This window comes from Rana temporaria, chromosome 8, assembly GCF_905171775.1.
Source record: "Rana temporaria chromosome 8, aRanTem1.1, whole genome shotgun sequence".
Taxonomy (NCBI): domain Eukaryota; kingdom Metazoa; phylum Chordata; class Amphibia; order Anura; family Ranidae; genus Rana; species Rana temporaria.
Genome location: NC_053496.1, coordinates 142,369,377 through 142,385,360, shown reverse-complemented (window position 1 = coordinate 142,385,360; position 15,984 = coordinate 142,369,377). Strand labels below are relative to the sequence as shown.

The 15,984-nt window shown below is 44.7% G+C and overlaps 1 protein-coding gene across 2 annotated transcripts in view; it reads left to right on the top strand.

Annotated features, from left to right (window-relative positions):
• The window catches only part of SERPING1 (serpin family G member 1), a 194,094-nt gene that overhangs the window by 48,533 nt on the left and 129,577 nt on the right, over positions 1 to 15,984 (top strand). The window contains exons 1-2 of one of the 2 annotated variants that reach the window (XM_040320797.1): positions 7,262 to 7,300; positions 12,820 to 13,426. In XM_040320797.1, the coding sequence (XP_040176731.1) occupies positions 7,274 to 7,300; positions 12,820 to 13,426 (634 nt within the window). In that variant the 5' untranslated portion in view covers positions 7,262 to 7,273. Of the gene's footprint in view, positions 1 to 7,261; positions 7,301 to 12,819; positions 13,427 to 15,984 lie in introns of those variants that run through there. The other variant, XM_040320796.1, reaches the window with a different exon arrangement.

Here is a 15,984-nt window from a genome sequence, read left to right as displayed (position 1 = left end):
AGCAGTAGATGAACAGCTTTACGGTCGGAATATTGTGTGACGGTGTGTTTGCAACACTAGTTTGAGCCAACATTCCGTCTGAAAAAAATCCACGGTTTTCATGTCGGACTTTTCGATCATGTGTACACGGCATAAGAGTAAAGATATGCAGACATACCAGCAGGTGATTAGTGTAAGTTTATATATGATAAAGTGATTGCATTACATAAAACCAAAGCAAAAACAGGAAGAATGTACATATGTCCTGTAAGAACAGTGTATATATGTATCTATATATCCGGATATATAACTAAATGCCTTTAACGCCAATACCTTCAATTAGGCCCTGTGGCACAGTTCAGTTGCAAGGGCCCCTGATGAGCTGCCTTGCAAGGTGTAACACAATCGGGCTTAATTGAACAAACACTGATTCATCTGTGGAGCGGTGGCTTCCTGGGGACGCTTGTACAGACGAACACACCGATGGTGAAGAAGTCTGGAACACGCCACCTGCAAGGCAAATCAGGCCTATCTAGCCTATAAATGCTACCGGGCCTCTACCTATCTAAATGGCCGTCGGAAGCTTATCCTGTCGCTACTCTGAGCTGTTTACCGTTCCCTAGGCTAATACTAGCTAGGAACCCCCCCCCCCCCCAGATCAAAAAGGGACATTGTTGCTTTAAATAAGTGGCAGATATACACTTCAATACAAATCAGGCACTTGATCAAATAGGTTATAATCCCTCTACCCCTCTGTTGGAGAACTTTGTTTAAATAAAACCCTTGAAAGAGACTTTGTGTTTGGTGCAGACATTCTTATGGACAACTCTTCAAGGAGAACCCCTGAAATGAGCGTATGGAACAGTGAGGTAACGGCAGGCCCAAATCTAAACCAGCAGCTCCTTCGGGGGTAGTGCTACACTTGTATATTGCAGTATGTAAATAGAAAGTTTCAGCGAATCATAGAAGCCTATAGTAGATATCTCTGATTCCCATACATGAATGCTCACACAGGAATGCTATTACACGCCAATAATATAACAAACCGTGAGCTACACAGTGCAGTAACAAGTAACAAGTAACCTTCTTTTGTTTCCCTCATTAATTTTGGCCGCATTTTCTTCAGCCAAGCGGTAAGCAGTTTTATGAGTTTCTTTCATTCTAGCCACATATTTGGTGACTAATCCCATCAGTGGAGACCCCTATTCGAAGGTCAATTGGTAATATGGGCTCTCTTTCAAACAGTAAAAAGTAAGGTGGAAAACCCAGTGCCTTGTTCTGTTATTTTTTTGTTTCATAAAGCTTTTTACCTTGTACTGTTATATGTGTAGTGCCCTGCTCTCATTGATCAGGCGCAATGCTAAATTTGGTGGGTGTCTGGGCCGATAGTTGGCTCAGACTTTTATGATTTATGCTTAATCAGCCTCTGTTCTGGCTGTGGCTGTGCCTGAAAGGATTTTCCCACTGTTCCCTATAGGTGGTGATACCGCCACAGGCCAATGTTGGAACACGGGCAGGCTTTGGTTATTAAGTGTCCTTTCTCAGGAACAACCCAGTGGGAGTGGGCTCCCCGCTGGGCATGCTGGGGAGGGGTACTTAAGGGGCAGATTTTTGGGGCTCTTCGCCTCGTGGCCCTCCTGGCGCGAGGTACGTATCGCTGTGACTTTCAGTCTCAGGGGCCACGGTGGCCAGAGGCTGCCTTTCTATCAAGTAGGCCCAGCTAACCTGGCTGGGGCCTACAACTGCAAAGAGATCCCAAGCTGTCCATCAACTAGAGGAAGCTACTTAATGGAGGAAACCAGGGGAGGACCTACCCAGGAGGAGACCAAGCGGAAGGCTAATGTCTCGGGATAGGCCTGGTGACCCTATTAGGGGGGGAACTACAGCTCAAGTTACCCTACAGTTTTGCCGGGTCGGCTTAAAGGCTCTTTAACTGTAGGGCTGGAGGTTCGGGTGTTAAAATCCTGTGGCAGAGGATTCCGGACTGTTCGTTTTGCACATAACCAGTCTGTGGCAGAGACTGTTGCTGATTATTGTCCGTGCATCATATCGGCTGCTAGGCCATTTGAGAGGGGCCTATCCGGGTGAGCAATACCCACTTGAGAGAAAGTGGTGAATGACTTTTGAGACTTAGAAGTTTTTCTTCCGTGATCTATACTATGCACCTGAACCTTCCCCTTCCCCCTTCATCCTTCTTAAAAGAAAGAAAGGGTTGGGACTTTAAATGAGATGCGTGTTGATGCAAACAGTATGTATAAGTAAATAAATAAAGTAGTATAGCGTAATAACCAGGCTCAAACTTACCAACCAAATTGCAAGCCGAATTCAACTGTCTAACTTAGTATGTTAAAAGCAGAGGATTGGTTGCACACATTTACAAATATATGGATAAGGCACAGGCCGCTTACAAGGCTCTCTGCATTCCTGTGGTCCTAACTAAACTTTTCTAGTTTCCTCAGTAGAGGCATACAAGTGCTAATCAGTAGATGGAGACCAGCCTCCATCTAAAATAGGTGTAGCAATAAAGAACACTGGAAAAAACGCATAAGGGTAAATGTATAAGCATCAAAATCGCATCTCCATCCCTATTGGTAAACATGGAACTGGGTTTGGGACTTTGAATGAGGCATGTGGATGACACATGCCTCCATCCCTGAAAATTGAAAGAAAGAAAGGGTTGGGACTTTAAATGAGATGCGTGTTGATGCAAACAGTATGTATAAGTAAATAAATAAAGTAGTATATGCTTTTAACATACTAAGTTAGACAGTTGAATTCGGCTTGCAATTTGGTTGGTAAGTTTGAGCCTGGTTATTACGCTATACTACTTTATTTATTTACTTATACATACTGTTTGCATCAACACGCATCTCATTTAAAGTCCCAACCCTTTCTTTCTTTCAATTTTCAGGGATGGAGGCATGTGTCATCCACATGCCTCATTCAAAGTCCCAAACCCAGTTCCATTAAGGTTTTAGATCTGGTGTGGACATTGGATTTATTTACAGACTTTCTTCCCCTAGACCAGGGATATGCAATTAGCGGACCTTCAGCTGTTGCCAAACTACAAGTCCCATGAGGCATAGCGAGACTCTGACAGCATCAAGCATGACACCCAGAGGCAGAGGCATGATGGGACTTGTAGTTTGGCAACAGCTGGAGGTCCGCTAATTGCTTATCCCTGCCCTAGACTATGAATATTGAGGTAACTTGCAAGACCCAAAACTAACCAGCAGCTCCTACGGGGGTAGTGCTACATGTGGGGGCTCGTCTGGGATATTTGCCGTTACCTCTTGACACCGGACTGAAAATTTTGTGTGCTTTATTGAAAGTCTGCAATCAAGAAGGTGTTGGACTGTGCTTTAAAGAGAAAAAATCGGGTTAAGGGTACAGATCACTTTACTAACTGCGTAGGCCGTGGGTGGAGTCAGAGAAAAAAAAAGCGAACTATGTGCTGAAAGAACCAAAAAGGGGAGGAGTTCCCGCCAACTGCGTGAGATGTGTGAGTGTGTCTGGCACCAAAGACCAGGAGCCGATAGATCAAGCAAAGAGATTGGAGAGCAGCATGTCGCTATTCTCGTGGGCACATCCATGCCGGGGGCCTAGAATGCTTTCTATGCCCACCACTATGGGTGCCACGCCATCCGGAGCCCTGCTGACGGATACAGGGATCCGACTGAAGCCACATGGACGCTTCATATTGTACACAAGCCGAGATGTAGAAGCATGGGGTATGTTGTGCCGTGGATGTGAAGGACTGGTCGTGCAGCTACGTCCATTTGCCCGGTGTCTATCCTGCGGGGAGTAATTGTTTGAGGTGGAACAACCCACTGTGTCACCTCGCGCCTATCGGGTAGACTGGAATACAGGTACCGCTACGTTGGAGAATGTTGCCTTCGCCCCTGCGGTTCAGCCTGTGTACAGCACGTCTGCTACAACGGACATCGCAGCGTATACCACAACCACAGCATGTTCCCCCGTCCCACTTGTGAAACAGAAGGTGGGGTATGTTAAGGCTTCCTACGGCCGCGGATGAGGCCTACCCCAGAGTCTACCGAAACCGGACAAAGTGAGCGGTGATATCCCTGGGAAGTCCACGTCAGGAACTGGTAAGACATTTGGGGAAAAAGTACCTGCAATTGTTCGTACTTATTTACCGGCGGAAAAGTGGAGGGACTCTAAGTTAGACTCTCTGTCGGACATTGGTGATGATGATCTATTTGAGACCATGTCTCAAGAGCTATCATGGAGCAACGGAAAGAGTGTTACTCCGACCTGTAGTTTTTCGGAGGAGATAGCTATGGACTCTGGGCAAACAACACCTAGGGTGGGATCCCCGGGTATTGGTAAAAAGACTTTACCCGACAAAGAAACTGGGTCAAAACTTGCCAAGCCCATGATCAAAAAGTCCCCGGACTCCTGTGTGTTACCCGGGAGGGGAGGCTCCCGATCGTTGCCCAGACTAGCTCGTTTAAGGCGGGTATTACTAAAAAGGGTAGCCACTGAGTACGACTTGGAATTCCCGTATGTGTCAAAAGAGATAAAGCAGGAGATCGAGGCCAACAGGGAGAAATGGTACGATGAAGCCATTTGGGACTACCTGTCGGTGCCAAAGCCATTCCGAAAGTTGGACTATTCATTCATCATTGATGGAGCGGTTCAAGGGATGTTGGCTACATTGGAGCTACGGCCAGCACATTTATAGTGATTGGGTGTTTATTTGCCGACCAGGGAAAGATGACGTTGTTTATTTTATTGCTACCCTGGATCAGGAAGAAAATCCACTGACTTTGCCGGACCCCAGGTTTTACCTGTGATCATGCAAGATGACCATTGCCTTAATTTTATATATTTTCCACATCCTTCACCAAATAAGAGGAAAAGTTCCATGTGAGAGGAGGTCGTTTTTTTCCCTCTCCTCCCTCTGGTACTGTACAAATCAGACTTTGGGGAGATTAGATAGTCAGAATCAGGGTCGTTGAGGACGTCAGGATCAATATGTCAACTGTTTGGGCCCTTGCTTTTGGAGAACTTTTATGTGCTACGTCTGGCACTAGGTGGCAGTGGCCAGTAGGCTAGTGAGAGACTCTTTCAAGTTTAGCAATTCTTTAGAAAAAAAAAAAGAAGGAAAGTTCCACCTTTTGGGAGGTGCAGCTTTGCTTCCATTGAAGTGTTAGTATTGCCAGGATTGGTTGTGTGTTTTGTTTTTTTCTCTCTTCCAGGTAACCGTATGTTCTGTCAAGACTACTGGAGAATGGGTGGGTTAGACAGTTAGTGAAGGGTGTTAATATGTATGCTGCTAGTATTTCATTGAAAAATTCATGTAACTGTCATACCTTTGTTTTCTTTCTTCTTTTCCCTTCCCCATCCAAGTTTTGGTTCAGGTGCCGATCCTCAGGCTTGAGGAGCATTTTTTTTCTTTCCACTCCAGACACTGGGGACTAAATTTAGTGGGTGTCTGGGCCGATAGTTGGCTCAGACTTTTATGATTTGTGCTAAATCAGCCTCTGTTCTGGCTGTAGCTGTGCCTGAAAGGATTTTCCCACTGTTGCCTGTAGGTGGCGATACCACCACAGGCCAATGTTGGAACACGGGCAGGCTATGGTTATTGAGTGTCCTTTCCCGGGAACAACCCAGTGGGAGTGTTCCCCCTCTGGGCATGCTGGGGAGGGGTACTTAAGGGGCAGACACAAATTTTTGGGGCTCTTCGCCTCATGGCCCTCCTGACGTGAGGTACGTGTCACTGTGATTTTCAGTCTCTGGGCCACGTTGGCCCAAGGCTGCCTTTCTATCAAGTAGGCCCAGATAACCTGGCTGGGGCCTACAACTGCAAAGAGATCCCAAGCTGTCCGTCTACTAAAGAAAGCTACTTAATGGAGGAAACCAGGGGAGGACCTGCCCAGGAGGAGACCAAGTGGAAGGCTAATGTCTCGCAATAGGCCTGTTGACCCTATTAAGGGGGGGATCTACAGCTCAAGTTACCCTACAGTTTCGCCTGGTCGGCTTAAAGGCTCTTTAACTGTACGGCTGGAGGTTCGGCTGTTAAAATTTTGTGGCAGAGGATTGCGGACTGTTCGTTTTGCTCATAACCAGTCTGTGGCAGAGACTGTTGCTGATTATTGTCTGTGCATCATTCCGGCTGTTAGGCCAGGTGAAAGGGGCCTATCCGGGTGAGCAATACCCACTTGAGAGAAAGTGGTGAATGACTATTGAGACTTTAGAAGTTTTTCTTCAGTGATCTATACTATGCACCTGAACCTTCCCCTTCCCCTTCATCATTCTACTTTCCTGCAATTTAAGAGAAAATAAATAAAACAGCTTAAGGTTTTACATCTTGTGTGGACATTGGAGTTATTTACAGACTTTCTTCCCCTAGACTACGAATATTGAGGTCACGTGCAAGACCCAAAACTAACCAGCAGCTCCTACGGGGGTAGTGCTCCTACGGGGGTAGTGTCCTTTCCCGGGAACAACCCAGTGGGAGTGTTCCCCCTCTGGGCATGCTGGGGAGGGGTACTTAAGGGGCAGACACAAATTTTTGGGGCTCTTCGCCTCGTGGCCCTCCTGACGTGAGGTACGTGTCACTGTGATTTTCAGTCTCTGGGCCACGTTGGCCCAAGGCTGCCTTTCTATCAAGTAGGCCCAGATAACCTGGCTGGGGCCTACAACTGCAAAGAGATCCCAAGCTGTCCGTCTACTAAAGAAAGCTACTTAATGGAGGAAACCAGGGGAGGACCTGCCCAGGAGGAGACCAAGTGGAAGGCTAATGTCTCGCAATAGGCCTGTTGACCCTATTAAGGGGGGGATCTACAGCTCAAGTTACCCTACAGTTTCGCCTGGTCGGCTTAAAGGCTCTTTAACTGTACGGCTGGAGGTTCGGCTGTTAAAATTTTGTGGCAGAGGATTGCGGACTGTTCGTTTTGCTCATAACCAGTCTGTGGCAGAGACTGTTGCTGATTATTGTCTGTGCATCATTCCGGCTGTTAGGCCAGGTGAAAGGGGCCTATCCGGGTGAGCAATACCCACTTGAGAGAAAGTGGTGAATGACTATTGAGACTTTAGAAGTTTTTCTTCAGTGATCTATACTATGCACCTGAACCTTCCCCTTCCCCTTCATCATTCTACTTTCCTGCAATTTAAGAGAAAATAAATAAAACAGCTTAAGGTTTTACATCTTGTGTGGACATTGGAGTTATTTACAGACTTTCTTCCCCTAGACTACGAATATTGAGGTCACGTGCAAGACCCAAAACTAACCAGCAGCTCCTACGGGGGTAGTGCTACGTATGCATGAATGATGTCTTCAATCCTACGATTCCAGGTACGTTTGTCATCAGCCTGTAGGGTGCCTAGCATATCAAGCGAGGTCCAATTAAATCTTTCAAGAAGAGCATCACCTTCAGGGTGGTAAGGTGTAGTCCAACTCTTGCAAATGTTTTGCAGCTGAAGCAATTCCTTGATCAACTTGCTCTCAAAATTCTGACCCTGATCTGAGTGTATTCTGTGGGGGAGGCCGTAGTGGATAAAATGTTTCTCCCAAAGCACTCAAGCAACTGTTCCTGCCTTTTGATCTTTGGTAGGGAAAGCTTGGGCGTACCGAGTAAAGTCATCAGTCACCACTAATACATTTCCAATCCCTCGGGAATCTTGGTCAATACATAGAAACTCGATACAGCAGCACTGACTGGCAGAGCTTTCCTCTGAAGATATTGAAGGCAGCATCTGCAAAGATTGACCACAGTGTCTCTCAGTAAAATCAATCTTGGATGAGGCCATAAGTCTTTTCTGGCCCCAATGGCCATGCAGGCTCCTGAACACCATCTTGCGTAAGCATTCTGGGACCACTAATTGACACCTTCCAGGGTGGTCATGATACAATACCACACGATAGAGTAGTCCTTTGTCTATCTGAAATTTTCCCCAATCACTCAGGAAAGAACTAAGCTCAGTGGGCAGGGACTTCAACATCTCTGGATCTTTAGTACTCACTGCTCTGTACAAAGGTCCAATAACAGGGTCAGACTTCTAACTTTTAATAATTTGCTGGGGGGCTATGGTGCATCTTTCAAATTACCCCAGTGCATCAGGCTAAGCGAACATGTCAGGGACAGCTTCTGGACCACTACCCATGCAGTTCACAAGCTGTGTCTTAGAAAAGACAACTGCAGCTATAGCACACAGGTCCCTGACAACAGGGCCAGGGACCACTTCCCAGACATGCTCTTCAGATATAGGTAGATATCTAACTTGTCAACGATGGCCCATTTAAACGCCAAGAACTTGTAAACTGGGTAAGTACAGTCACTGGGAGACTTTGGCTGATCCTTGGGGATACTTTTGATGCAATACTCCACCAAGGCCCACAAAACAAAAAAAGTACATAGGGCTTCTGAGCATTGTGGAAGAGAGAAAGGTAACGGTGCTCTCTTCAGGGACAACCCAATCCATACACCAGATCCACTCACAGGTGCCTAGGCTTGATGTATTCCATCACACGCCAACATAATAAATAGTAAGAAGAGACGGCAAAACTGAAATCCTTGAAGTGTCGTTTATTGGTACATCAGAGTCACAGTAAAACAATAGTGCTGACGCATTTCGGCAATAACCTTAGTCGCAGCTAGTTTAAAAATAGATATGGCAAGATATATATATATATATATATATATATATATATATATATATATATATATGTATATATACACACACATATACCTACACAGACTCCACCTTTGAACAATTAGCATATCAAATTGATACCACATGTCATTAACATATTTAATTAATACCACCAATCATTCAAGTGGATGGTGGCCACACTTGTTGTTGCCAGAAGAAAAAAGGGGATATAAAATGTTGAGTCAAAAAATAAAGAAAAGTGTGAAAAAAAAGTTGTTTATAGAAATTGCTGCCTAAGATGTTTTTTTTTTTTTTTAACTTAGATGTTTATTGAAATACAAATCAGCATTACATTGTCAAAGCATTAGAGACACAGACATAGTACAAAGAAATCAGCATGAAATTAGTATAAATCTGGAGACCTAGTTCCAGAGCAGGTAGAATGGGGGAGGATGCTTTGGGGTCCCCCCCAAAGCACCTTGGGCCAGATTCACAAACGAGATACGACGGCGTATCTACTGATACGCCGTCGTATCTCTGTTTCTAACTATGCGACTGATTCATAGAATCAGTTACGCATAGCTAGTCCTAAGATCCGACAGGTGTAATGGACTTACACTGTCGGATCTTAGGATGCAGTACCGCGGCCGTCGCTGGGGGGAGTTCTCGTCGTAAACCAGCGTCGGGTATGCAAATTAGCACTTACGGAGATCCACAAAGCTTTTTCCCTTCGTTAGGTCGCCGTAAGTGTTAGTTTGCCGTCGCAAAGATAGGGTACCTTTTACAAAGTGTAAAGTTAGTACACCATGTAAAAGTGTACCCGTCTTTCCCGCGTCGCTGTCAAATTTTTTTTTATTTTTTTTTTCCCGGCGCAACTCTTTTTTTCCCGACGCAACTTTTTTTGACCCGTCGCGATTCACAAAACCTTGGCGCATCGTAACTTCGCGCAAAGCACGTTGGGAAATTTGCGTCGGGAGCATGCGCAGTACGTCCGGCACGGGAGCGCGCCTAATTTAAATGGGACTCGGGCACTAACTTGGAAAAATTGCGGCGGTGTAACTTAAATCGGAAAAGTTAAGTTGCGCCCGGGCTACGTGAATCTGGCCCCTTGTCCCCATGTTGATGGGGACAAGGGCCTCATCCCCACAACCCTGGCCGGTGGTTGTGGGGGTCTGCGGGGGGGGCTTATCAGAATCTGGAAGACCCCTTTAACAAAGGGGACCCCCAGATCCTGCCCCCCCCCTGTGTGAAATGGTAATGGGGTACATTGTACCTCTACCATTTCACTAAAAAAAGTGTCAAAAATGTAAAAAAATACAATAGATGGTTTTTGACAATTCCTTTATTAATGTCTTCTTTCCGCGCTTCTTCTTCTTCCATCTTCTTCTTTTCTGCTTTTATTCGGGTTTCTTCCTCCATCTTCTTCTTCCTCTGCTTCTTTCTTGGGTCTTCTCGTCCGTATCTTGCACCGGCTTCTTCCTCCATCTTCTTCTTCCTCTGTTCCTTCCTTCGGTCTTCTCGTCCACATCTTGCATGGCTTCTTCTTCCCCGGACGATCCGCTTCCAATTGAAGTTCCCGCCGTGTGATTTACCAAAAATAGGTACAAGAATACGTATCGGCCTAAACTGAGGACATTTTTTTTTTATATATGTTTTTGGGGGATATTTATTATAGCAAAAAGTAAAAAATATTGCATTTTTTTCAAAATTGTCGCTCTATATAGCGCAAAAAATAAAAACCGCCGAGGTGATCAAATACCACCAAAAGAACGCTCTATTTGTGGGGTGAAAAGGACGCCAATTTTGTTTGGGAGCCACGTCGCACGACCGCGCAATTGTCTGTTAAAGCGACGCAGTCCCGAACTGTAAAAACACCTTGGGTCTTTAGGCAGCATATTGGTCCGGTCCTTAAGTGGTTAATATCCATACCAGACCTGAAGGGCCTGGTAATTGAATTTGGGGGGACCCCCACGTTTTTTTTTGTTATTTGTTATGAGCAATGACTGTTCTCTGTATTCTTTATAGCCATGAGTACTTTTAAATTACTTTTTTTCCCCTTCAGAAATGACATCTTGTACAGGGACAGTTCTAAGCACGGGAAAACATAATATTTTACTCAGGACCCCCAAACATTATATATTTTTTTAGCAGACACCCTAGGGAATAAAGTGGAGGTCATTACATTTTTTTATTTCCAACGGTATTTGCACAATCATTTTTCAAACGCCTTTTTTTTGCCAAAAAAAATGGTTAAATAGGTGAAGAGTAGCAAAAACGGGAAACCACAGTGATATATGATCTGATGCTGTTGCAAAACTTGCAAAAAGGGTTTAAGTGCCCATCTTTTGGCTACTGTAAGTGGGGAGAGGTCCGCAAATAGCTGATTTGCATTGCCTTGGAAGGCTAAGGCAGAATTTCCTCTGGCTGCTTCAAGTATCTGCTCTTTTGTACGGTAATAATGAAACCTAACAATTATGTCCCTGGCGGGACTGTTAGGCTGTAAGTGGGGCCAAAGCCCTGTGCACCCTGTCCATCTCCAGCTTCTCAACTGGGGTACCAGGTAGAAGTTCTTGAAAAAGTGCAAGCATAGTAGCCTGTAGATCCACTACATGTTCAGGAATTCCTCTGATTTTTAAGTTGGAACGTCTGTCCCAATTCTCCTGATCCTCTAATCTGGTTCGCAAGATAGGTTTTTCCTCTTTTATATATTCCAAATCCTCATTATGCTGCTGAGTGTAGGATTCCAATTAATCTACTCTCACCTCAAATTCAGCAGTTCTCTGTCCAATCTCCCTGATTTCTTTAGTGAGCTTATCAGTTATAATGCCTTCTGTAGCATCTTTTCAAACTTCTTGAACATGCCAGATTGAATAGTAATTTGTGTATTCTCGTCATCAGAGTCAGACTCGCCTCCACATTGCTGTGCCTTTAAACTTTGTGACAGAGAGGTGCAGGCACGCTGTGTGCTGGGCCGTGAGGTGTTTGGCGGCGCCATTTTGGAAAATGGCCTGGCCGGTGTCTCCTTCTGGTTCCCTGCTTTTAATTTGAGTTTGGGACCCCGTAAGACCATATAACCGGCCCCGACATGTTCCCAGAGGTAAGCGGCAGTATATGGGGTGGTTTCAAAAGCTGCTTTAGCCTTCCGTTCTCCGGTATGTCTAGTCCGGGAGCGGAGCACTAAGAAAGCGTGACTGCTTCCTCAGGCATCCGCGCATGCACCCTACAACTTTTGGGGAATTTTTTACTGAAATTTTCCATTTCCTAGACCTTTGTGGTAATATTGTGACATTGAAACATTGGAACTACCGCAATTTTATTCTCTAAGGTTGTCTGCTTTCAGTAAATATATAGGGGCAGATCCACAGAGCGAGTATGCCAGCGTATCTACTGATACGCCAGCGTACTTTCAAATTACCCACGTCGTATCTTTAGTTTGAATCCTCAAACCAAGATCCGACGGCATCTGGGTTAGAGCCGACAGGCGTACGGCTTCGTACGCCTTCGGATCGTAGATGCAATACTTCGGCGTCAGCTGGGAGGAGTTTGCGTTGTTTTCCGCGTCGGGTATGCAAATTAGCTATTTCCGACGATCCACGAACGTACGCGCGGCCATTGCATTCTTTTACGTCGTCTCTAGTCGGCTTTTTCCAGGGTATAGTTAAAGCTGGTGTTTTGTGGCGTATAGTTAGATTTGCCATGTTAAGTATGGCCGTCGTTCCCAGTGTTTAATTTGAATTTATTTTATTTTTTTGCGTAAGTCGTCCGTGAATCGGGATGGACGTAATTCACGTCTATGTTAAAAAAATGACATCCTAGCAACGTCATTAAGCGCAATGCACGGCGGGAAATTTTGGGACGGCGCATGTGCAGTTCATTCGGCGCGGGGACGCGCTTCATTTAAATGAAACACGCCCCCTAATCGCCAATTTGAATTACGCGCCGTTACGCCGCCGTAACTTACGGCGCAAAATCTTTGAGGATTCGAAGTCTGGCAAAGTAAGTTACAGCGGCGTAGCGTATCTCCCATACGCAGCGCCGGTGCAGATCTCTGTGGATCTGCCCCATAATGTTTTGGGGGCTTTATGTAATCTTCAGACCTAAAATGTTTTTTTTAGCATATGTGCAAAAAATGCAAAAATGGCACTGGCAGCAAAAGGGTTGAACAATTTATTCCAGTAACTTTTTTTCTCATTTAACAGTCTATTCTGTCTTTTTCTCCAGGGTCCCAATTCTGATCCCTCTCTGTCTATATCAACAACTACAAGTTCACCTGTTGTAAATAAACAGGAGGTCCAAACTGATGATAATTCAGATGCACACTCAAAAAGTAAAAATACAGTTCCTCCAAGGATAAAAAATACCAAGTCACCAGAAGACAATCAGACTTTGGGAATGCAGCAAGAGGAAACAGATACTGTGGAACAGTCTTCAAATATATACAAACAAACAGAAGCAACAGATAAGATCTTAATGGATCAAGAACCTCAAATTGCAAAGGGGACTGCATACCCTATGACCAAACATTCTGGTTATGAAGAAGAGAGCATGAAGGTGATCAAGCAAGGAGAAAGTGCAGTATGTCATGAACAGTTTACAAAAAACAAGGCTGTTACTGAACATGATTTGCCTCAGGTGAAGAAGACATCTTGTTCTATGTCATGGCCAGTATGCTCAGGGAAGCAGTTTGATGATACACTTCATGAGGTTGCAAAAGATATGATGACTTTTACACTGGACCTATTCCAAAAGCTATCACCACTGGATTCCAGGCCAAATCTTGTAATATCTCCTATTAGTGTTGCTTTGGCATTGTCACATCTAATGCTAGGTAAGATATACAGACTGTATTTATTAAATAAATATAAAATGTTAACATATTGTCCCTGATTGTCCCTCCCAACTGTCCCTGATTTCGAGGGACTGTCCCTGATTTGGAACAATGTCCCTCTGTCCCTCATTCCTTCTCATTTGTCCCTCATTTTGGTCTGATCTCTTTAGATGTGTATAAAATTCACTTTTTATCTATCAAAAAGTGTTTTCCAGTGCTAACCCTTTCATCTGATTTCTAAATTGCTGCATTTATAAATTCCAAAAGCCAATATAAAGGAATAGTAGTGGTACAAAAAGCACTCGTTGGTTTAACCAATCTTTTTTGTACAATTCTCCTTTAACCACTTAAAGCGGGGGTTTTATTTCCTCTAGCATAAAATGAGGCATAGTAGCGCGAGCTACAGTATGCCTGTCTTTATTTGTTTATCCCCGTACTCACTGTGCACTCGTAGAGACAAGATTACGACTCCCAGCGGGGAATGGGCGTTCCTATAGAGAGAGAAGGTGATTGACGGCCGGCTCTGGCACGTCACGCTTCTCCGGAAATAGCCGAAATAGGACTTGGCGCTTCACGGCGCCTGCGCATAGTCTGTGCGCAGGCGCTGTATAGCGCTGTGAAGAGCCGAGACCTGTTCCGGCTGTCTTCGGGGAGCGTGACGTGCCAGAGCCGGCCGTCAATCACCTTCCCTCTCCATAGGAACGCCCATTCCCCGCGGGGAGTCGTAATCTTATCTCTACGAGTGCACAGTGAGTACGGGGATAAAAAAATAAAGACAGGCATACTGTAGCTCGCGCTACTATGCCTCATTTTATGCTAAAAAGTTGTCATGGAGGGTGAACCACCGCTTTAAGACCCGGACCTTTAGGCAGCTAAATGCCCAGGCCAGGTTTTGCGATTCGGCACTGCGTCGCTTTAACAGACAATTGTGCGGTCGTGCGACGTGGCTCCCAAACAAAATTGGCGTCCTTTTTTTCCCACAAATAGAGCTTTCTTTTGGTGGTATTTGATCACCTCTGCGGTTTTTATTTTTTGCGCTATAAACAAAAATAGAGCGGCAATTTTGAAAAAAATGCAATATTTTTTACTTTTTGCTGTAATAAATTTCCCCCAAAAACATATATAATTTTTTTTTTTCCTCAGTTTAGGCGATACGTATTCTTCTACCTATTTTTGGTAAAACAAATCGCAATAAGCGTTTATCACATTGGTTTGCGCAAAATTTATAGCGTTTACAAAATAGGGGATATTTTTATTGCCTTTTTATTAATTTTTTTTTTTTTACTACTAATGGCGGCGATCAGCGATTTTTTTCGTGACTGCGACATTATGGCGGACACTTCGGACAATTTTGACACATTTTTGGGACCATTGTCATTTTCACAGCAAAAAATGCATTTAAATTGCATTCTTTATTGTGAAAATGACAGTTGCAGTTTGGGAGTTAACCTTAGGGGGCGCTGAACGTGTTAGGCTTCACCTAGTGTGTGTTTACAACAGTAGGGGGGTGTGGCTGTAGGTCTGATGTCATCGATTGTGTCTCCCCTATAAAGGGGATGACACGATCGATGCGCCGCCACAGTGAAGCATGGGGAAGCCGTGTTTACATACGGCTCTCCCTGTTCTTCAGCTCCGGGGAGCGATCGCAACTGAGCGGCTATAAACGAATAGCCGCGCCGTCGTCCCGGATCGCTCCCCGAGGTAAGCCGCCCGCCGCACGCAGCGGGGGGGGGGGGGTCCCGATCAGACCCCCCACCCGCTAGAAGGCAAGGACGTATATATTCACCCATCTGCCTTTCCGTGCCATTTTGCGGACGTAAATAGTCGTGCGGCGGGCGTTAAGTGGTTAAGGGGGTGTGGCAATGGGTGTGTCCTATGCCTGCATACTTTTGCTGATAGGTGTCCCTCATTCCCATCTCAAAAAGTTGGGAGGCATGTGTTAATTACCTACATGCTACAAACATTTACATAGAACTATATGCAAAGAAAAAATCATTTTGGATAGAGCAAGGGAGGGTTAAAAGTCCTGACAGTATATTTTTGCCATCTGTGTACCGTTGGGGAGATTTCTGTGTACTTCCTGTCCCCTAGCAAAAACAGGAAGTGAGATAAATCCCTGAAAATTAAGGGAATTCATTGGGCCCCCCCAGGTCACCAAAACTAGTGCCCCCCTCCATTACTGTCTTTTAGTTTCACTTTTGATGATAACAGTAAACAGGAAAAATAGAGAGGGTAATTCTCCCTAACAGAGGCAGAAGTAGGAATAAAAGTTCTAATCCATCTCTACTCTGTCCAAAACAAATAATGTCCCAGAGCTCAGTGGATGTGGTGACTCTAACCAAATGTGATAAGACCACATGGAACAATATTTACCATTTTGTTTTGTGCAAGGAAAAACATTGCTACCTCATAGTATCTATTTACAAAAATACCTATAATCTATTCCTACATTGCTTCTCCATAAATAAAGCCCTGACTACTTTGCAACATTTCACATTTTTTTTAGATGGTTAGACTAAGCTTAATAAAAATGGTAGCTTTTCCCATACTTTATTTTT